We start from the raw sequence: 22,153 nt of genomic DNA on the forward strand, positions 1-22,153 counted from the left end.
GACACTGCACTGAAAGATTCATTCTCCAGCTGCGGCCTAGTATTGTGGTCCCTCTGCCGCCATGTGACTCGGCGCCATCGGTGCAACGGAGTACATCCCTCTCGCCTGCTGAACAAAGGCAGGCTGTGCACCTCTGGGGGCAGGCCTCAAGGCCTCTTCCAGCAGGGAGCCCAGCTCCTCAACCGCCACGGCACCGGAGGGAGGAGAAGAGGCTCGGGTGGAAGGCGGCCACCCCTGTTCCTGTCAGAGCGGTGGTGCTGCGGCGTGAGGCAGGCTGAGAGCCTCGGAGCAGCCTCTGCTGGAGACCCCCAGGGGGGCCGGCGGGGAGCGGGCTGAGGTGAGGCGGCCGCGGCTCCGGAGCCCGGGAAAGGCCCCCCCCTCAGCGGTCGGCTCGCTGAGGGGCGCGGGGGGGGAAGGCGATCACGCCCCCCTCCCATCCCCCCGCGTTATGTGACAAAACCTCTGCGACACGGGTGACCGGGCGGTGACATACGGCCGGTCCCTGTCAGCGACGCGGCCGGTCCCTGCCGCCGGGCGGGGCCCGCCCGCCCCGCTCCCCTCAGCCGCGGCAGCGCGGGAAGGGCGCGAGCGCCCGCCCCGCCCCGCCCGCAGCGCACGTGGCACCCGCGCCTGGGCTGGTCACGTGACGCGGGCTTCCCCCCCCCACCCCCTACCCCCCCTTTCCTCCTCCCCTCCCCTCCCCTTCCCTCCGCGTCTGACCCCGTCTCCCGTCTGGTCAATAGCGGGCGGCGGCGGCGCATGCGCGGCCTGGCCGCAGCACGCCCCCGCCCTGTCCCCCCTCCCAGCCCGTCTCCCTCCGCCCTATATAAGGCGGGCGCGGCGGGGCTCCCAGCTCCGCAGTGTGCGTGGGCGGGCGCGCGGCTCCGCGCGGTGGTGCGGCCACCCGCGCGGCCTCCTCCGCCTCCCTCAGCCCGGCCCAGCGCCGCCGCCGCCGCCATGAGTTCGGGGACCCCCTACATCGGCAGCAAGATCAGCCTGATCTCCAAGGCGCAGATCCGCTATGAGGGCATCCTCTACACCATCGACACCGAGAACTCCACCGTGGCGCTGGCCAAGGGTGAGGCGGCGCGACGTGGGGGGGGGGGGGGGGGGTGTCGGGCCTAGGCTGACTCTGGCGCCGCGGCCCGCCGCTCGCTGAGGGGACGCGGGGGGCCCCCCCCCGCCGCCTGCCTCTCCTGAACAATGAGCTCGGCCTGGGCGAGAGGCGGCCGGAGCTCGCACGCCCTGAGGGACCGCTGCGGGGGCCCTGCGGTTCGGGGGGCGGCGGGACCGGAGCCCCGCGCCTCCGGCCCTGCCGCCTTTCCGTGAGTCAGCAGTTGGGAGGCCGCTCCGTGAGGCAGGGACGAGCGAGGGCCGTGGCCGGGGCTCGCTGGGCCTCCCCGGCGGGGCATGCAGGGCCCGGGATGCTGAGGAGCCCTTGGCTTTGACGGGCCGTTACCAGTGCCCTGGAGAGGAATGCTGGCTCCTCTTACTCGTGTCAGGGCCAGGAAGGTGATGGTCAGCATCCCAGTTGGTGGTTTGGTTCCCCGCTCCTGGCTGTCCATGGACGCACGGCGGTATCTCGGTGCTTGGCTTGAGCAGGGCCGCAGGCCAGCGCCGGGGAAAAGAGAGTTGCTGTCGATGTGTCTTTGTTCCTTTCGTGGTCGATAACTGGACCCCGCGCAGGTGAGGAGGGCGGGAGCTGGTGCGGGGCTGTGGGGTACCCACGCGTGGGGCTGGTGCTCCCCACCTCGCAGGCTGCTCATCGAGGCTTTGCATTTTGTTTCCCTGTAGAAATAGTGATCTTTATCTTTTAAATTGTGTCATTTGGATTCAGTTGTCAGCTGTGCTGGGATCTCCCGTATTTACTCTCAGAGAAACCTGTCCTGTCTTGTTTAGACTCTCAAATAGGATCTCATTTCTGTACTGCTTTTAATGTCCACCTTGGCTACTCCAGCTAATGTGCATCAGCTTTTTCTTTCCCCGAGTTTTGTCCTTCCCTGTTCTGGGAAGTTTACACCTTCTTCATTGCCTTCAGCAACCCATCAGCATTGTCCACAAACCAAACATCTCTTGTTTTGGAAGGCTTATCTGCTGGCATGAGACACTGACTTGCCTGATTCTCAGTCATCCTCAAGACATCCTGTGCCACAATATTTATTCAGTATAATGTTTATGTGGTGCTGGACATAAGTATTTGACACCTATTAGTGTGTACTCTGAAACTGAAAATTTCAGTTTTGAGTTTTCACAAATTCATTTTTTTCCCTAGGGATGTAGGTGTTTATTTAAGTGTACAAATGCAGCTATTTATGTTAGTCTTTCACTCAAAGTAATAGGTTGCAGGAAAGATGCGATTCCTTTACTGTATGTGCAGGAAGGTCTTCACTCTTAACCAGCAGCAAGTAGAAATGGTTTCTCACACGGTTCTGGCTTCCACATAGCACTTGCTACTTCAGAGCTCAAGTGGTGTGTTTCAGAGGCACGTGTGATTAAAGTGCTTTATGGTGTGAGAAAGTACATGCTCTGTGTAAGATTTCTGGCAGTGCTCGTATTTATTGGTCTCTTAGTGTTCAGTTTTGATGAACTGGAATGCTTAAGAAGTAGTTGTTACAGTAGACAGAGAATGCATTTTTCCCACTTAAAGTGCTGGTCTATAAACTTCACAGTACAAACCCTGTGTTTCATTTTAGCTCGGAGGGTTTTTTTAAATTTAGAGACCTTATATCAAAAGTAGTGTCAGCATTGGGAACATAGCAACAACATTGGAGTTGGTGACAGCAGTATCAACCCTGTGCTTAGGGGGCACAGCGGTTTAACGCACTTGATCTGTAAAGGGTTAGAAGAACCATGAATTACTGACAAGCAGTAGAAGTTGTCCAGATAATTTACTAGCTATTATTAAGCTCTAGAGGCCACTGTTTAAGGTTCAGACAACTTCAATATGTAATTCAACTGCTATTCTCTTTACTTTTTGTCATCCAAGTAATATAAAGAAAAACTTAGATTGAAAGAGACCTCAGGAAGGAATCTGGTTCAAGTTCTTGCGCAAAGCAGGACTAACTTCAATTGATTTGTATTTGGTTCCTGTTAAATCTCAACACAGGCACAATATCTCAAATGCTGGATAAGGAGACTCCATGTGCTTAGTTAGGCACTGCAAGAAAGTTGTCTGTCTTGTTAGATGCTAAACTTAAATTGCAAACAAAGGAGTTTTAAGCCCATTACTGTCTGGTTGGCAGTGAACACCAGTAACTTACTCCCCCTTCAGTAGCAGTCTGGAGTTTTTGAGCAAGGAATATCCACGTAAGCCCTGCTTTCCAGACATCCAGGCACTCTTGTTTTGCTTCCTGACCCTTCAGAGGTCTAGCTCAGCAGAGCCCCGCACACGAGCACAAACCATATTGTGAAGCCCTGGCTGCAGCGCTGTGTGGGATTGATTTCCTCATCATCTGTAAACAATAGTCACTGTGACTCTTCGTGGGAGCCAGCCCTTCAGACCTCTGCAGACGCTTAAAGCTGTACTTTGAGATGTGCCAGAAACCATTAAACACTTCAGGTGCAGAGGGCAGTCATGCTCAACTCATAGAGCCCTTTCAAATGCCCTCCCTGATGTTTTGTCTACAGCAAGGACATAGTTTTCCAGCTTTTCAGTTAGAAACCTTGGGAACAACCAACTGAGAAGCTGCCTGGACAGCTTTGGGCTCTGCAGGTCATGCATTTCTCCATGTGGAAGCTAACGGGCTGATGCTGGTGCTCAGAGAAGGTGTGATGCCTTCCAAACTAGCCGTGGGATTCTGCAGTAGTCCCTGGGTGGCTTCAGCATACCTTACCATGAGCTGTGTGCTGTAATAATGTAATCTTGAGCAGGGGTGTTGCTGGTATGGTTCATGTCTGAAAGGCCACAAGCATTGCCTTCAGTTTATAATGTGTTTCTAGTTGACTAGGTTACAGCTGTAATATGATCAAACAGCAGCTGGAGATCTAAAATAACTTGGAGAGGTTGTATACCCTAGGGCTAATGGAAGGCACTCGTTCAAAGGAAGCAACTGGCAGCTTGTCCCCACACCAGTGGAGGTTCCCTTCCAGTCAGGTGTAAGCTGAGGTGCTCACTGGCATCAGTGTAATGGGGACAGGGTTTGGCACTGACCTGCTGTCCCCACAGCTCACTGCCCCTGTGAGCTGACAGACGTGCTGAACAGGGGTGAGGACAGCTTGCAGCACTAACTGGACACAGCTTTTCATCTCTAAGATCGGGACTCTTGATGAGTAGCCCATTAACGCTCCTAACAAATTAGTAGAGCTACTAATTAGTGTAGTACACCAGGGATGCTCAGCACTGGAGTTGAGTGGATCCCCTTTTTGCTGCCCTCTTTCTGGGGAAGCTGTGGTGCCCCCTGTCCCCTATCATCTGTGTGACAGGGCTGGCTGTGCCCATATCTTTCCAGCTGTGCTGTGGGAGTGGCAGCTGGCTGGCATGCCACCACAGGCAGTGACATGGCAGGTGCTTGTGAAAGGTCTGTTAAGGGTGTAATTTGTAAAGGTACTGCAGGAATAGTGCTGTGTCCTGGCAGAGAGGTTGAGTACTTCTATGGTAACCTGTTAGAAGCAACTGATGCAACTACAATACAGAATTATTCTGTGGCCAGAAAGAATACATCAAACCAGTATGTGCTGGTGCTTATCTGAACTGGCAAAGCTCCATGAAGACAGAAAACAACTAGACTAGAAAACTTGATGAGCTTCTGTAACTTGTGGCTGAAAAAAAATCTCTGTACATGTAGACCATGCCCATTCTCTAGCCCATTTCAAGCGTCGGTGTCCGATATAACTGCCACCTGTTTTCCTGCACTAGCAACCCAGTAGGTCTGAGTCTGACCTTTTCCTGTTTAATGGCTTGAATTAATTTATGCTTCTACCTGGTAGCTGCCACACAGTCAATTGCAGCCTTTTTTCCACTCGAATGTGTAATATTGCTGGTTAGTACCAGCTCAAGTATTCCAGTACTGGGTTAAGTCCCAGTAGGTACGAGATTTTGGATTTACCACTAAAAGCTTGTTTTGCAGTCAGTGGGTTTTAATCATAAACCGGTGGCATGGAGTAGAGAGAGAATTTTAATTGGATGTTCTTATCACTGAGTAGGTAAAAAACTTTACCTCTGCGTATAATAAATATATGAAACCAAAGGTGCAAATTTGAGCTCTAAAGCCTTCTAAAGTTTTTTCCCCTGCTGCTTCAGGGGCCTCTGGTGTGCTCTGCTGCAGTGGCAATTGTCTCAAGCTGAGTGATTGCAGAGGACAGTGCCTGGGGAGGGAAGGGGAATATGGCAGTGTAGCACTGTGGGGAAGTCCCCAGTTTGGAGTAGGAGTCTTCACTCCAGCTGGTCTATGGTCTTTACCTTCACGGCTTGATGTAAACAAAACTGTTTATACAGGCTGCTGAAAAAGTTGGCATTTGAGGGAACAGATGTGTGCAATAAGGAGATTTCAGGGTTCTGGAGGTAACCTTTTGTTACTTTTGGCAAGTATTACAAGAGTACTTTTTTAATTGCATAAATAACTGACAGAATGCTGCAATGGTAATACTGGGCTAATAGTAATCTTTCTAATGCTAAAGTGCGATCCTTTGGTACTGAAGACCGGCCCACAGACAGACCTGCTCCTCCGAGAGAAGAAATCTATGAATACATTATTTTTCGAGGAAGTGACATCAAAGACATCACTGTCTGTGAACCTCCAAAAGCTCAACATACTCTGCCACAAGATCCTGCCATTGTTCAAGTAAGTTAGCCTGAAGGGTTGGTGGAAAGCTATGATAAAACATTGGTGATGGAAGACTTGATTTTGGTATAAGCTTATAAAAATGAAGGCTAGTAAGTGTCTCAAGGAATCTTCAGATTGAAACATCCTAAATCTCATTGTAATGTTTAAAATAGCATCAGCATTAAAGACTTCAGTCAACAAAAGCCAGAGCTAGTTTACCTAGCTGAGAATGCAGGAAAACCGTGAAGAGGTAAACTAACCCTTCTCAGTATTTACTTAAGCTTTAGTAATCCTATGTGTGAGGTAGAGAATCGCTGCCAAAACATGTTGACTTCTGGACACTGTAAATGGAAATGTACTTTGTCTTGTTTCAGTCTTCACTGGGCTCTGCCTCTACATCATCCTTTCAGCCACATGTGCCTTACAGCCCGTTTCGAGGTATGCCACCTTACAGCCAGCTCGCTGCCAGCTCTTTGCTTAGCCAGCAGTATGCAGCTTCCTTAGGCTTAGGTAAGTAAAAACTTTACTTGCTAGAAAAACTGTACTTGCTAGTACAGTTCTTGTATGCAACTACTCTGAAACCAAATAACAGTAACTAATACCGAATTCCTTGCCGAGCGTCAGGCTGCCACAAGCAGTGAATCGGTAGTTAACAACTTTGTGCAATGATCTTGTTGCAGGGGGCCCTGCCTTTCACTTACATGCACATAAAAGAAAGAAAGAAACTAAATAGCTAAAGTTTCTTTCTGCAAGTAATCCGAATACCTAACAGTTGAGGCCAGTTCATTTCTAACCTAACATACCTTACGTATACATCATGTGTAAAAAGAACTTGTATTCCCAGAGAGGATGGTAAATACACTGCTCTAATGCTGTTCTAGAGATTCTTGTATCCCTCTCCAAGCCCTTCAGATGTTTCACTACCTTGTATCTTATCCATATATCTTTGCTTTCTCTTCTTCCCTCTATCTCTTTAGAGAAATTGGTAAGCCCTCCAGCATCAGCAGCTGCTTCCAGCCCTAGTTCTTCTCCGTCTCCACAACCTGTTTCAGAGCCTGACATGTCTTCAGAGCCCCATCAGCTCTCTTCCAAGGGTAACAGCAGTTTGAGGACTCCAGATATTTGGAAGAACTGCATGGCACTTGCAAACACTCTGTTCTTGTTAACCCCTCCTAGAATGATAGTGCTTATATGGGTAATGCTCGTAGAACTAGTTTTTTCTCAGCTGGTTGTGCCTTTCGTTACATGAAGTATTGCTCCTGTCCTAGAAGTATCAATTAGAGAGACAGGAGAAAGAAAAAGTACAGGACAGCAGATCTTCTTGTGTAAGTATCAGGAGAGGGCTGAGGTCTAGGGATGCTGATGTGCTGCATCCTGTCCAGGAACGCGTGTTGCCATAGAGACTGGGCGAGGAATTAATTAGTCTTTCCTGGAAAGATGAGCACACTGCTTAAATCGTGGGTGGCCTTGCTGGTAGAGACATAGGTTAATAGGAAATTTAGGAGTATCGCTGTAATTGAGGAAATATCAGGATAGACTTCCTGCATGGTGGGGGCAGAGTACCTTGTCAAGAGTCCCCGTTAGTAAAGCATGACTAACAGTAAACAATCTCTGAGTTGTGGTAAGCTGAGATAACGCAGTTCTGGGTGCTTGCTTCTGTGTGTGAAAACTTTTAAAGGAGGTTGAGTAGAGATACTAGACTGACCATCCTCAGAGCAGAGAGACCAGGTGCAGCCTGCACTTAAACATGGTAATTAGTTTCATCTGTTTTTAACTTAAGCATGTGTGCTTGTGTTGGCATGAAACTGTTCTTACTCTCTGGTTTTGGCCATCTATCTGTACATACTTTCTGAACATTCTGGCTAAGCTTTGAAACTTTCTCGTGTTAAGCTCGCACAGCAGCTTTGTCCTCCTGAATAATCCTTAGGATGTGTCTGTCTTCCTTGCGAGTTTTCCAGGTGTACATTAACTGGGAACCTGCATGATGTTACCTACTGGGTATAGCTCATGTGGACTTGGGTGACCCAGAAGTGTCAGTGGCTTGGTTTGTGTGTACTCTTCAGCTTTTCACTTTTCTTGCTCTTAAAGTATCTTCAGTTAAAGTTCGCTTCCAAGCAGTTCTTACGCATAACTACGTAAACCTGTAGTACTCCAAAACTTCTAATTAAATCTAGAATGCAGTGTTTCTTCTGAGTACTGAAGACTGTCACTTTTTGCTATAATTGGTGTAAGGTATACCAAACCATGAAAAGTATTTACGTGTTTTGTAGTGTGAATAAATAAGCCTGGATGGAAGAGCAACAGAAGTCTTGGTAACACTTTGGCCTTGACCAAGAAGGAATTTAAAAGGGTAACTTTGAGATCCTGGTCTGGTTTCAGGTTTTCTTTGTCTGAAAGCTAACAATAAGCAATGAAGTTGAAGGACTTCTAAAAGCGGCTTACAAAATGGGATATAGTTGAGGTGGTTAAGCTTTTGCTGCAAAACTTTTCTGACAAAGTGGGGAAGCTCTCTTGAGCAGTTTCAAAATAGTGCATTTTTTCTTCAGATTTAAAGTATTGTGCAAAGTAAAATCCTGCATAACCAAGGATACACATAGAAATTGGATTTTGGTATAAACAGTCTAAGAGACTGACCTGGCTTGTTTATCTCATGTATGTCTAACTTGGTTTAAGAAATAAATGGGTAAATTTCCTGATTGTAAGGCTCTGGATGTGAGAGCCAAGACTCGTGTGGCAGTAGTGCCTTACCTAGTGTATGTGCCACTTCAACATAGCGTGTAACGATAAACACTCAAGGCTTTGAGTAATTCCTGACAAAGTGGTTTCTCCATAGAAGCGGGTAGGGTTTGAATAGTGCTGGCACATTTTCGGAGAGGCGCTTAGTTACTGGGATTTTTTCCAGGTGCTGGCTTTCCTTCTGTTCACCCAGTCCGCAAGAGCCCCATGGTGGAGCAGGCTGTTCAGACTGGCCCCGTTGACAACATGAATTCACAAAAGCCACCCCCTGTGAAAGTACCTCCAGGGGTTCAGCGCAACGGGCGGCAGGTTCCGCCGGGCAGCAGCAAGACAAATGGTAAGTGTGCATCACCTTGTCTTCAGAGTGCTGCTTGGATGCATCCCGCAAAGACACGTAGCGAGACTAATCTGGTTTGGGTTTGTTCTTGTGCTCCTTTATTGAGTTTATCCTTCTTGTTCAGTAGATGCAGTTCAGCCAGCACCTGTGCAAACCCAAGGACAGGTGAATGATGAAAACAGAAGACCCCAAAGGAGAAGATCAGGTAGGTGAACCTCACACTGAACAGTCACCTCTGCCTGTAAAGGCAAATATTGCTAATTTCAGTGAAGGATTATTGGACAGAAGATTGAGGGCAAAATAAAGCTTGATAAGGCTGTGGGCATCCAGAGATGCTTCCCTAATAAAATAGGTTCTGAAGTCACAGAAGTTCAGAACATTCCAGGGACAGAATTCTAGTGTCTTTTCTAGAAACTGGAAGGTATGTTATACAAATTGATGCTATGAGTTGGCAGCAGCAACTAGATTTCTCTGAAACCTGAAGTGTTTTTACTGGGAAGAACAGCCTATTTGAGAATTTCCAGAGCTCTTGCAACTGAGAGGTGCTGTGGAGCCCTTGCTTCTATGGAGCATAGGTCTTAGCTCAAGACTGCAGTTTAAGCACAGGTCAAAAGAAAATGAAATTAAATTCAAACAGATATTTCTGCCCAAGCAAAATGAGAAAAGGCAGGAAACAAAACTTTAGGCTTCTCAAGTCTTCACGTTCATTTGCCTGAGGGCAGCAGTGTAGAAGGGGTTATAGGTTTTTCCAAAAAGGAGTTGATAGCACCTCAGTTGGAAACCAGAAAGCTGACAGAGGGCAAGCTCCCTTTGGGGGTAGACGAGCCTCGGGTGGATTTTCTGAAACCAGTGACCAGTGCTGCTCTTCACCGTTGTGACAGGTTTGTAGGGTAATTGCAGTACTGCGCTTACAGAGGAATAGCAGGCAGAAAAGATAGATTTCCCTGTTTCCCTCAGCTTTTCTCGGTTTAGTGCTTGTTCTGATTTCTGCTCCTCACACTGGAAGGAAACTTGGGTGTGCTCAGTCTTAATGGTAGGACTGACATCCAGGAATGCTTCTCAGAAAGCTGAAGTGTTGCTGTAACGTGTGTCTTCTACAGCCAAGTTCAAAAAGTACTTTGAAAGAGGTGTGGGCAAACCACAGACTGGAAGCCAGAAGCTCCGAGCTCTAACCCGGGTTTCCTCTGGTCTTGGGCGAGTCGTTTCACCTCCGTGTGCGTTACCCAGTGTTTGAACTCTCCCTCTTCCAGGGAACAGGAGAACCAGAAACCGTTCTAGAGGACAAAACAGACCAACTACTGTGAAGGAAAATACAATAAAGTTTGAAGGTGACTTTGACTTTGAAAGTGCAAATGCGCAATTCAACAGAGAGGAGCTCGATAAAGAATTCAAGAAGAAACTAAACTTTAAAGGTTTGTGACTTGGTTAAGTATGAATTGCTGAGCTAATAGTAAACACTGTGTGGACAAAGCCGTGCTGAGACACTGCGTGATTACATGTGGCAGCATCTCAAATCTTGTTTGAGGGAGCAGGAGAACAGATGGCTCTTTGGTATGCGTCAAGGAGGTGTAATACGTTTTATTATCTTCAGATGACAAACCAGAGACGGGGGAAGAAAAAGGGGACCCTGGAGTGGCAACTCAGAACAACGACGGTAACGCAGAGGAGGACCTTCTGGGACCCAACTGCTATTACGATAAATCCAAGTCTTTCTTTGACAACATTTCTTCAGAACTGAAATCTAGGTGAGTATTTCCTAAAAAGTTGCTTTTTTTTTTTTAAATACAGTTCTATGCTTAAAGAATTCTAGACTTATTTTACGTTGCATGGTTTAATAATTTAAAAATCTTAAAATGCAAGAAAGTCAGCAAACGGGTGTGTAGAAGGGGGTGTTGCCGTGTGTTTGATGGCTCCTGAGGGACAGTAACCAGGCTTCACGCAGCGGGATCAAACCAAAAGCGAGGAATTCAGCCGACGGTGATACGCTTGCCTAAACGGCGATACAGGAGTTTCCAGTTCTGTTTCCCAGTACTGACTTTGAGCCCATTGATTTTAAACAAATTTCTTATCTGGGTTGTGGGAGGCGGCAGCAGGGTCAGGCTGTGCTGGGGATGCGCAGCTGGCAGGCGGGAGCGGGCTGGTGTTTGGGCGGAGAGGGCCAGCTCTCTCTGCGGGAACGCATCAAATTCAATGCTGGGAATATTAAAGGAAAGCCTCATCTCTTGCTGCTGACACTGGCGTTATCAGCTGCCTGGGGAAGTCGGACATTCCTTTAGTGGCAGTATGGGAAATTCCCTTGGGAATGGGAATTCCTCCTTCCCATTCTCTGCTAGAGCAGAGCTCTCTTCCCAGTGCTGTGGTCTGCCGGGCCCCAGTCACAACAGGGCTTCCCGGGTTCCTGGAGAGGCTTCCCTCCAGTTGGTAGTTTGCAGCTTACAGGAAAGCAAGACAGGGTTTGAAATACCAGCGGGACCACGTTCAGCCCTTTTCCAGCCCCGTCTTCAGTTTTCCAGCATGACTGTAGCTCACAACAGCCAACAGCCGCCGCTTTCAAATCCCTGCCTAGCAGAGGAGCGGGGCTGCTGTGCCGTGCATGTGCTCGTGTCACTCTTGTCGCAGTTCAGTTCCCCAAAAGAGGGTGCTGGGAGCCTCTGAGCTAAAGGGGCTGGTAGGTATTTAATGTTTCTGTAAAATCTGAACGCAGCCTTGTTCAGTTCCAGACGTACCACGTGGGCTGAGGAAAGGAAGCTCAATACAGAGACGTTTGGAGTGTCTGGACGGTTCCTCCGTGGGCGCAGCTTTCGCGGTGGGTTTCGAGGTGGAAGGGGCAGCGGAGCGGCGAGGCGGAACCAGCCCGCTCACAGAGCTGGGACCGGCCGAGTGTAACCCCAGAGGCAAGTGTTTCAGCGGGAATAACCACCGACTCCGGGCCAGGGTCGCCCAAACTGTCTGTGCAACCTCTCCTGCTCTCCAGCCTCATGGATGGGCAAGAGCAGTTCCTTACTGTGTCTGAGCCGTCTGTTGAAGCGGCAGAAGGAAATAGGAACGGTTTTAAGGTGTTCTTCAACACGTTGGTGGTTCTGCTGATTTTTTTGGGCTCCCCCTCTGTCCGTGAGAGCAAGAGCTGCGGGTCTGAGCTCAGGCTCTGGCTGGGCGTTTCGCACCCATCTATCAGCTGAACTTTGCTGCTTTTCTTTTTCTCGGGGGAGGATCCCTGTGACACCAAACCTAATTCTGCCTTTTTTTCCCGACTAGGCTCTGACATCTCTCCCGAGAGGATGACGCTGTACATAGAAAGAAAACAACCAACTGCTGCACTAATGTGGGAAAATGGTTCATATTGTTTACTGTCTCGGCTCAAGCGACAGAACTTCATGTACTACTGCTTATATTCTGGACTTATTTTGGACCAGCAACTGTCAGCTGGAATATTCTTTGGAAGAGGGAATGTGTTCAGGGGTACCTTCTTCAGGGTGTCTTTTTTGTTTGTGTTTGTTGTTTTTTGTTTTCTTTTTAAGTGCAGACTTAACTTACATGGTTCTTCTTTCTGGGTCTCTCAAAGGCTGCTACAGTCTAAGCTTAAAGTCAGACTCCTTTTCTGAACCCTGAAGAAGATAAATCATGGTATTTTAACATGGAACCAAAGCTCACTTGAAACAAACCAGCTCTAATTTGTTTGTTTGGGAAACCAAACGGATCCCGTGGCGCTGCCGGTCTCCCTGTGCTGGGCAGCGGGCGTGGGGTAGCGCTGGGGGCCTGGGAGGCTGGATTCCTGGTGCTGAGCGGTTGTGTATATTGTCACTTGGGAATACTGGATTGTGGATCATGTAGTAGTGTAAATGCCCGTATGGCTGTTTGTAGCCGGCACGGACGCGGAGGTACCGTGGGGTGACACAAACCGGGGACCCTCCCTGGAGTGGGGGGTGCTGGGTGCTCCTGGGGGGCCGGGAGCCCCTTCCTGGCTCTGGGCAGCGTTGGGGGGGGGGGCAGGGGGGGACAGGAGCGGCGTCGCCCCTCGTGCTCTCGGAAGGAAGCGTTTTTTGGCAGTAGGTGACTGTCTGGGCTGGGGATCCGAAGCCCTGACTTCTCCCCTCAGCCTGTACCTCGCGCGGGGGTCGTCCCGAGCACAAACAGGTCCCCGTACACTCGTGACTGTGGTGGAACACTATGGGATGTCTTCATTAACCTAGCGATGGGAGGCCGTGTGACGAAGATTAACAGATGGGCGTGTTTAATTTGTTTCCTCTGTACCCCCCATACTGTAAATAGTTTAGTTGGGTTTTTTTTTTTCCTTTTGTTTTTAAAAAAAGCTGTATGTGGGGAGAGGGGCTGGGAGGGGGGTGACATTCCTTTGCATGACGCAGTGGGTTAAATCGCTCTAGGCATGTGTCCCTTTTTCGGTTGGTAGGGAATTTTGTTGAAAAAAGCACCTTGATGACTGAACCCCTTACATAGCTAGAATTTTTTAGTTCCGCGTTGACCTAGGTTACTGTAAAAGCTTGGATTTATTTTTGTAGGACTTTATTGCTAAGAATTAGACGATAGCAGTGGGGCTGCTCTTTGGAGTAATGTAAATTGTAATTATAATAAACATGTAAATGTTTCATGTTGCCCTCCCGCTTTGTTCTGTGTGTAGCTCGGTACCATCGGCCCCTACAACCTGTCGGACGCCTGTTCCTCGCAGGGCTCACAGGAAACCGCGCTGCAGAGTTCTGCCCGGCCTGGGGAGAGTTACACCGTATGTGAAACGGGCTTAAAAACCCGAGTCCAGGCACTGACCCCCCTGTCACCGGTAACTGTTTGCTCGGGGTGAGGGATTGGCCTCGTGGGTGTTGCTGTCACCCTGAGCTCACCTCCCTGTGCCCGACCGGCGCAGCCCAACAGCTCCTGTAGCTCCAAACCTGCAGCCCGAGGACTGATAAATGAAACAACGGCCCTTTCCAGCGCCTCCCTCCCTCCAGCTGCTCGGGCTCAAGCCCTCCCTCAGCAGGAGGGGGCGACGCTGCTGCTTTCCCGGCCTTGGTGCCCGAGCCGTGCTCTGCCCACACTCGCCTTTGCAGCCTGGGGGTGTCCCGGGGAGGGGACAGGGACGCTTCCAGTCCTGGCCGTGCTGCTGCCTGGTGGGTCTCGCTTTATACCTGTAAGAGCAGGTGCTGGTTGTCAGTAGCAGAGGGAAAAGCTGCTTTCAAGGGCTGGGGGGATAGAAATAGGGAAACTGGGGGGGGAAAGGCAGCACAACCGCTGAGGCCACCAACTGTCCCCTTCCCTGAGAGCGGGGAGCACGGATGGGGTGGAGAAAGCCCTTCATTGCTGAAGGGTTGTGTTGAAAGAGAAGAGAAGATAATGCACTTCTTAACACGGAGAGGGGTGATGAGGGGCTGGTGCCCACCTGGGGCAGCAAGAGGGGTCTGTGTCTCAGAGCAGCTCCTGCCTTGGCCCCAGCAGGACGTCCTGCTGTCCCCATCAGGCTTCCTGCAGCGCAGTGAGGGTGACAAAGCAGCCGGGAAGAGCTTTTCCCTGGCCAGAAGCGGACGCTGGATGTGCCCCAATGCACATACCCATCCGAAACAAAATTCCCTGTTCCCAGCCCCATCCCCCGGGGGCTGGTTCTGAAGCAGTTGAGTGAACGGTTGTCACCTGCCACCTCCAGATTTTACGTATTTCTAAGTTTATTACCTTACACACGTCACCGTCTGCAGCCAGGGGACGGCACAGCACGTCCTGCCTCCCCAGAGCACCGGTCTCTGCAGCCCCCACTGCACCTGAGGGCTCCCCCTCCGCGGGGAGAGGAGAGAAGGGGCTGAGGCCATCGCTGGGACCGGCACCAGGCTCCAGCAGAAACCCAGTTAAACCCAGCTCCAGGACGGGTGGGACGTACAGGAGGGGCAGCAGAGCGTTACGGTTCAGCTGTGCCGTATGTGACATTCCTGGAGTGATTTTTAGCATCGGGAAGCGCCGGGTCCGTAGGTCCCACAGCGGGAAATCACAACGGCAGCGCTTTATTATTCTGCCCTGGGGGGTTAAAGGTGAAGATGGCAGTTAGGGAAGGAAAAGCAGAATTCCCTATTTGTTCTGCTCTGGGGAGGCCAGGACACAACCCTCCAGAAGCTCCTTAAAAAAAAAAACCAAAGGGAGAAACTGCCGAGTGAGAGGAGGTGGGAGAGAATCATTAAACGAACCAAAGTGTCCCAGGAAAAAAATGCAAATAAAGTCTTTGTCCTTTAATGGGTCACCACTGCCGGCCGTAGCCAACCAAATCACCCCGGGGAATGAAAATCCAAGGAACAGACCGATACCTTTAAAATAACAGCTTTAAAAAAAAAACAACTCAGTGGGTTTTTATTGTAGGTCTGGAGGGGCACAGGCTGGGGCGTGGGGTGCCTCCCCCTCCGCACAGAGAAACCCCGCACTCCAATTAAAAAGCAGCAGCTGAAGCCGTGGAGCGAAATCCATCATGATGTTTTCTTCTGTTTTTTCTTTTCATTTTCTTCCTTTTCTTTTTCAATTTCAGCCACGTACTTCTCAATTTCTTCAGGGTTTAGGATCTGAAACAGAGACACGGGTGACCCTCCGGATACCGACACAACTCGGAGGCTTTTATTTAAGCAATTCTAGTTCTGACACGGACAGAGTTGAACCGGAGTTTACCCAGGTACCTCGTGCAGACACAACGACATTCCTTTAATAAAAAAGGAAGAACTGACACGGAACAGAAGTACTGGTGACATCGGGGCTGGACGTAACCGTGGCTCAGCAGGGACAGGACGAGGGAAAGGGAAGCGGAGTCGAGCCCTTACCTTCAGCGGCTGCTCCCGCCTCATCACTGCCAGCTCGATGTTCTTCCCCCCAGACTGCACAACCTTAACGAGAGACAGACGTGGCCGTTAGCAGCGTCTCCGTTAATTAAAATCTAACAAACCCCTTCCAGGTCGTCTTAGAAGAGAAGAGATGGGGAGTATTTCACTCATGAGCTCTAAGCTCACAACTCCGGTAGCAGCGGGAGCCCCAAAGCACAAGGCTCTTCCTGAGGAGCACCTCCCTCCCTCCCTCCCTCCCACCCGGGGTATCTTCTGTATCTTAAGCTTCAGTACAAGAGTAAAATATTCTGCATATGGTTGAGCACATCTTTGGTGTGTTTTTATTTTCACACCCAGAACTGAGGTCCGTTTTCCTTCCCAGAGAGAATTTCTTCTGTGTGAGCTACAGAAACCGTTACTGAAATATTCTGAACCTCAAATTCAATCCCACCCCCAGCCCGCACCGACCCGTTCCCACGGATCATAGAATCACAGAATCATTCGGGTTGGAAGAGACCCTTGGGATCATCGAGTCCAACCGTCAACCCCACTCTACAAAGCTCTCCCCTACACCATATCCCCCAACACCACATCTAAACGGCTCTTAAACACATCCAGGGATGGAGACTCAACCACCTCCCCAGGCAGCCTAGTCCATCCTCTCCTAGCGCTTCCCTGTGACACTCGGGAAGGTTTTCCTACGCTCCCATCGCAGAAGCGAATCCAAAGAGGCAGTGAGAAGCCACACGAGGGATGAGAACCAGACCCACCTCCAGAAGAGCCTTGATGACGAGTTTAATAGTGAGATCATCCGTTTCGATGGCCTCATCCGTGTAGTTCTTCTCCAGGAATTCCCGCACAGATTTGGCTCCTCTGCCAATGGCATTAGCCTGGAAACATCAGGGCGGGAAGGAGATAACAAACGGAAGTTTGGAAAACACTTCACTTACAGAACAAGCAAGAAATAAAGAGTTGTGCAAATCACAGAATGATATGGGGTTGGAAGGCACCTCTGGAGATCATCTCCTCCAACCCCCTGCCAAAGCAGGTCCACCCAGAGCAGGTCCCACAGGAACGTGTCCTGGGTTTGAACGTCTCCAGAGATGGAGACTCCACCACCTCTCTGGGCAGCCTCTTCCAGGGCTCTGTCACCCTCAAAGTAAAGAAGTTCCTCTTCATCTTTACATGGAACTTCCCATGTTCCAGTTTGTTCCTGTTACCTCTTGTCCTGTCCCTGGGCACCACTGGAAAAAGACCGGCCCCATCCTCCTGACACCCACCCTGGTAGTATTTATAGGCGTTGATCAGATCCCCCCTCAGTCTGCTCTTCTCCAGGCTAAAAAGCCCCAAGTCCCTCAGCCTTTCCTCCTAAGAGAGATGCTCCAGGCCCCTCATCATCTCTGTAGCCCTCCGCTGTCCCCTCTCCAGCAGTTCCCTGTCCTTCTGGAACTGGGGAGCCCAGAACTGGTCCCAGTGCTCCAGATGGGGCCTCCCAAGGGCAGAGCAGAGGGGGAGGATGACCTCCCTCCACCTGCTGGTCACACTCTTCCCCATGCACCCCGGGATGCCATTGACCTTCTTGGCCACAAGGGCACATTGCTGGCTCATGGTCACTCCGTTGTCCACCAGGACCCAAGACCCAGGTCTTTTTCCTCAGAGCTGCTCTCCAGCAGGTCAGCCTCCAGCCTGTACTGGTCCACGGGGTGCAAATACACAATCTGAAACCATTTTGGGATCACCGTGTATTTTCAGGAGACTGAACGTGTCACTCCCCCATGTCACACAGGCAGACGGTTGTCAGGGACAACAACTCCGGGGGAGAAAACGGGACAAGATTTCCCGAGTGAAGCTGAACCGCAGACTGCCATTCCCAGTAAATGTGATGGTTAAGGATTTCTGCAGCTGTGAGCCAGCACCATCGGGGCAGCGAGATCCCCTCTCGACACAGGCCTCTCCCTCAAGGAGATGTGAACTCACAGATACCTCACTTCATCTCCACGGGAGAGAGGAGCTCACCTTCCAGGCGTGGTAGGTGCCGGAGGGATCGGTCTGGTACAGCCGCGGGGTCCCATCGAAGTCAAACCCCACGATAAGAGCGGAGATACCGAAAGGCCTGCGGCCGTTGCTCTGTGTGTACCTCTGCGCAGGAAGAGGAGACACTTGTTTCAGCAGCAGTTTTTAGGGCAGAAAACAGACTCTGTAGAAGTTACAACCAGAGGAGCCACCAGAAATATTTTTAGTGGGCTCTTTTGCCACCTGAACCCAAAGTCACAAACCAACTATTTGCAACAATTCCATCAGAAATCACAGAAAGAGGCTCCAGGAAAGCCCGTGTCCCAGCCCTCCTGTTGCCACCTCGCCCACCAGAAGCCCCGGGAACGGGGAGGCCGGGCACCAGCAGCGTCCCCGCAGCACCAACACTGTGCGAGATTCATGCTTTTTAAGTTTTAAAGAAATGGTCAGTGTGGCAGGATGAGATACACAAACGTGAGATTACTGTAGAGGAAAAAGCTGAAACTTTGGGAATTGCCGTCCTGCTCTGGCAGGCAAGGGATTACTACAGAGTGACACTATTATCACCATCACTGCACTGACACGTCTGCGCACAAGTAAATTAGACTTTTTCTAATCCCCACTAGTTTCTGAGAATCAGCTCAACACACTGGCAGACGAATAATTTTATCACAGCATGCAGATGGGCATACTTTGACCCTGTACTTCCATTTTAAATTCATGAATATCAGCTGTAAATATGTGAAATTCTGCAGTGATTTGCTCCCCTCGGAGCCCTCCCTGCAACGGCTTAGTGGGAGGGAAAAGGAACAGGAGCCCCCAAAACGCTTCGACAGTAACAGCCCCATCGTTCTGAGGGTGAATTACAGCAGCGTGTTCCTGATGGTATCACAAACAGAGTTATTCAGCCCTTACAAGTACTAATTAATTTCTTCATCACTGGGAAGAAAAACAAATGGTAATCAATTGTCCTTTCCCATTACTACACCCCTATTTCCAGTAAGCACCCGCAATGGGTTCTGTTAACGCGGATTTTGACCATCCGAGTAGAACAAGGCCAGGAGAGAGGTTTCACACAGGGGAGGTGTCTGGAGCGTCTCCGTGTGGCCCGCGGTACCTGTTTGAGACTGGCGATGTAACGCGTGATGTACTCCACGGTGACAGGATCCTCCACCGTCAGCCTGTGGCTCTGACACTCCACCCGGGCTCGATTTATAACTATCCTGGCATCAGCCGTCAGCCCTGAAACGACAGCGTATTCTCAGAAATACTCGAAAACAAGCATCACCCCTTAAAAAAAAAATTAAAAAAAACCCCTTATTTCTTGTAGCTTATGATGCCATTTTCAATTTACAGCCTTGTTTCTGTTAGAGAACTTTTCTTCAAGCTTGTGAACCCACCCGCACGTATCACAGCCCTCAGCAAAGCAGCACACGAAAGCTGAAATCCACTGGTTCTGCCGGTTAATCAGCTCCAACACTGACACAAAGATTCTAAACTACTTGGAGAGAGGAGAAACCTTCTGAAATACATCTTCTCTCCATTCACATTTTTTTTTTTTTTTCTAAACCTTCACACCTCCTGTTCAAGCTTTGAACAATGGAAACTAAGGCATTTGGACGAGGAAGAATGTGGGAATGGAATATTTACACTTCAAATCCAGAGCTGTCCATTCAGAAAGAGTCTTCTGAACTAGAACCGAGGAGATTTTTCTTTTTTTTTTATGCAAGACTGCAAAATGTAGCTTTTTTGGCTTGATGCATGTGGGAAAAGGTCCCCATAACTGACAAATGTCTCCTATACTCCTGTAATATGTATTAATAATACATATTATATATATATTAAATTTAAAAAAAAATTTAAATGCAGAAAATATCTTAACTAAATATAGATAATAAATAAGCATATATGTCTATATAGATTTAAAGAGATGCCAATAACAGTTTTCATCCTCACATTGAACCTAGAGGACCTCAGTAACTTTAACATGTATTTCCTCTCATCGGATCATTGGCTCTCCCTGTATTTATCCATACAGTAGGCTACTCTTATTCAAAAAGGAATAAGCAATGGTGGAAATAGACTCCTTCCCCACAGTCCTCAGCCAGTTATGCTAATTATTTTATGTTCTCAGAACCCACAACCATACCCAAAGGTGCCCCAATAACTGCCAACCCCCCCGAAGGGCTCACATACCTGCAAAAGCCATGCAGACATTGTCATCCAGGGCACAGATCTTCCGTACAGTTCTTTCATCCTGAAGTTTTGCCACAGACTTCTTTTCCACACCAAGCACAACAATGTCCTTCCCTCTCACTCCAACCTTCAGCGTATTAAAAGAAGAAGAAAAAAGTTAAGTTAGGACCCGAAAACCCAGTAGTCGCAGACTTTACCGAAATGAGTAGGAAAAAACAAACACAAAAACCTCACATTGTAAATAATAATTTTAAATATAATTTATATATTTATTAATTATTTAAATTTAAATAATAATAATATTTTTTCAACTTGAAGTCAGTACTTTATTTCCTATTGCCACAACCTGGAGAAAGAACTGATGTAACAGAAACTGCGTTAGATTCCAGGGTGCAGTTTCATAATCATCTTACACTAATTTAAATCCACATGGCTCCCAAGAGATATATATTCCCACTCCTCTTACCACCTGCGTTTCCCCAACACCAGCATTCCCGTTTCCGCAGCCACAGAAGCAGGATCAACAACAAAACCACCTCTGCAACTAGTCCACGGGGATTGCTCAAGTCAACTGAAGATCAGACCGAGTGAAGCCTAGAAGCAGCCTGCCAGCAGCTTACTGTCCTAATTCGTGCTTTGAATATACATTTTCCAACATCAGGGAGGAAAAGACAGTTGGCCTTTCACACTCCTTCCCACTGCTTCTCCTAGGGTGACGGGAATCACTCTTTCTTAGGGGGTGGCCCTGCTGTTAGTGTGTGACGGGTGCTTCCAAAAACACTGAGCTCATCCAACCACCCAACAAAGGGCAAGACAGATGTAGATTATATTGCACGTTAGCTCTGATTTTACAGTGCTTTTAATTTCGGGGGGGGGGGGGGGGGGGGAGAAGAAAAAGATAAAAAGAAGGGCCTATTTGGCACTAAGTCTTGTCACGTTTACTTCCACTCCAAAGGCAGTACATTTTCTTCCAGGTATTGGGCTTTTTGGGAATTAAAAGAATCACAGAATCATAGAATGGTTAGAGTTGGAAGGGACCTTAAAGATCATCGAGTTCCAACCCCCCTGCCCTGGGCAGGGACACCTCCACTAGAGCAGGTTGCTCAAAGCCCCGTCCAGCCTGGCCTTAAACGCTTCCAGGGCCAGGCTGGATAATAGATGCGGGTTTTATTCCCTACCAAATGAAGAACCCCTTCATTGAGCAAAAGCTGGGGACGCTGGCAGAGAGGAACCGGGAAGTTGCTTCTACGCGGAGCTACTGACACCTTGCCCGATCCCCCGGGGATCGCACCCGAGTGAGTGGCCGAGGGTCACCGTTGTTCCGCCGGGGGCCGCAGCCCCTGCCCCTCGGGGGGACTGGCACCGGGGACCCTGCCGGGGCTCCGGCACCCACCGCTGATGGGCCTCAACGCATAAAAACCCCGACATTCCCCCCCAAAACCCACGCTAACGGCCCGAAACGGATCCCGAGCTCCGCAGGCATCTCGCCACCCGCCCCGAGGAAAGCGCTGCGGCTCCAGACCCGGCACCCAGCCCGGACACCGCCGCTGCGGCCTCGGAGCCCCCCTCCGGCAGCAGGGAGGCTTCCCGCGGGGTGACGGGCCGCCCCTCACCGCCAGCCCGGCCCCGCTCCTGCCGTGGGCCCGGCCGGACGGGGAGCGCGGCGAGCGGCAGGCGCCATGCCGGGCCTTCCCTCAGCCGGCCGGCCCGCCATCCCCCGGCCGCCCGCCCCGCGCTCGCTCACCGCGGTGGAGCCCTTCTTCACCGCCTCCTGAGCGTACTCCACTTGAAAGAGGTGCCCGTCCGGCGAGAAGACGGTGATGGCCCGGTCGTAGCTCATGGCTGCCGCCCGTGCGTCCCCGCGGGGCCGGAACCAGCCGCCTCCCTCAAAACAGCACACTCATCCCCCGCCCGCCGCTTCCGGCGCCCGCCGCCATTCCGGCCGCACGCCGACGGCGCCCCCTGCGCCAACTCCGTACGCTGCACCCCGAAACCCGCCGCGGAGGGGCGGGACCACATCTACGCTCTTGGCGTACGGAGCCCGCCTTACGCACCCGGCGTACCCCCCCCACACCTTCCTTGGCGCACAGGGCGGGCGCCCTACGCAGTTGGCGCAGGCGGCGCAGCTGGCGGCGGAGGCAGGAGCCGCCGCTCGCCTGCGACAGGAAGCCCCGCGGCCGGGACGCACCATGTGCGGCGGGCGGGGAGAGGCGGCGGGACCGGCGGCGGCCGCCTCCCGCCCGCTCCCCGCCTCCCCGCCGCCGCCGCCGCCCCGCCCCGAGCCGGCGGTGCGGGGAGGGGGAACGGGGGGG

At 50.6% G+C, this 22,153-nt stretch overlaps 2 protein-coding genes across 4 annotated transcripts; one reads left to right on the plus strand and one right to left on the minus strand.

The window, feature by feature from the left end:
- Nucleotides 1–858: 858 nt before the first annotated feature.
- Nucleotides 859–13,440, plus strand: LSM14B (LSM family member 14B). Of its 2 annotated transcripts, XM_074157061.1 has the most exons (10): nt 859–1,078; nt 5,617–5,780; nt 6,137–6,272; nt 6,740–6,856; nt 8,665–8,835; nt 8,960–9,040; nt 10,086–10,247; nt 10,427–10,580; nt 11,550–11,729; nt 12,091–13,440. In XM_074157061.1, exons 1-9 carry the CDS (start codon nt 958–960, stop codon nt 11,719–11,721), a joined length of 1,278 nt encoding a protein of 425 aa, XP_074013162.1. In that variant the 5' UTR covers nt 859–957; the 3' UTR covers nt 11,722–11,729; nt 12,091–13,440. The 2 variants fall into 2 exon arrangements, with proteins under 2 accessions (XP_074013162.1, XP_074013163.1); XM_074157062.1 differs by lacking the exon at nt 6,740–6,856.
- A 1,051-nt stretch (nt 13,441–14,491) lies between these two features.
- On the minus strand, nt 14,492–22,007 carry PSMA7 (proteasome 20S subunit alpha 7). Of its 2 annotated transcripts, none has more exons than XM_074156902.1 (7): nt 21,586–22,007; nt 19,842–19,968; nt 18,763–18,887; nt 17,649–17,771; nt 16,403–16,522; nt 15,633–15,695; nt 14,492–15,380 (listed from the first exon to the last, which is right to left on the minus strand). In XM_074156902.1, exons 1-7 carry the CDS (start codon nt 21,679–21,681, stop codon nt 15,288–15,290), a joined length of 747 nt encoding a protein of 248 aa, XP_074013003.1. In that variant the 5' UTR covers nt 21,682–22,007; the 3' UTR covers nt 14,492–15,287. The 2 variants fall into 2 exon arrangements, with proteins under 2 accessions (XP_074013003.1, XP_074013002.1); XM_074156901.1 differs by having other exon boundaries at nt 15,043–15,380; nt 18,763–18,905; nt 21,586–21,681.
- Between the last annotated feature and the right edge of the window lie 146 nt (nt 22,008–22,153).

The sequence above is a fragment of the Numenius arquata genome, chromosome 12 (assembly GCF_964106895.1).
Source record: "Numenius arquata chromosome 12, bNumArq3.hap1.1, whole genome shotgun sequence".
Taxonomy (NCBI): Eukaryota; Metazoa; Chordata; class Aves; order Charadriiformes; family Scolopacidae; genus Numenius; species Numenius arquata.

Excerpts from the sequence above, each read along its gene's own strand:
- LSM14B (XM_074157061.1), top strand. The coding sequence starts at position 958 with ATGAGTTCGGGGACCCCCTACATCGGCAGCAAGATCAGCCTGATCTCC. Across the intron at positions 6,273-6,739 it reads TGCAGCTTCCTTAGGCTTAG|AGAAATTGGTAAGCCCTCCA; the intron begins GTAAGTAAAAAC and ends CTATCTCTTTAG. Across the intron at positions 10,581-11,549 it reads TCTTCAGAACTGAAATCTAG|TTCCAGACGTACCACGTGGG; the intron begins GTGAGTATTTCC and ends AGCCTTGTTCAG.
- PSMA7 (XM_074156901.1), bottom strand. The coding sequence starts at position 21,681 with ATGAGCTACGACCGGGCCATCACCGTCTTCTCGCCGGACGGGCACCTC. Across the intron at positions 19,969-21,585 it reads TGAAGAAGGGCTCCACCGCG|GTTGGAGTGAGAGGGAAGGA; the intron begins GTGAGCGAGCGC and ends AATACGCTGAAG. Across the intron at positions 18,906-19,841 it reads TGTCTGCATGGCTTTTGCAG|AATACGCTGTCGTTTCAGGG; the intron begins GTATGTGAGCCC and ends AGTATTTCTGAG.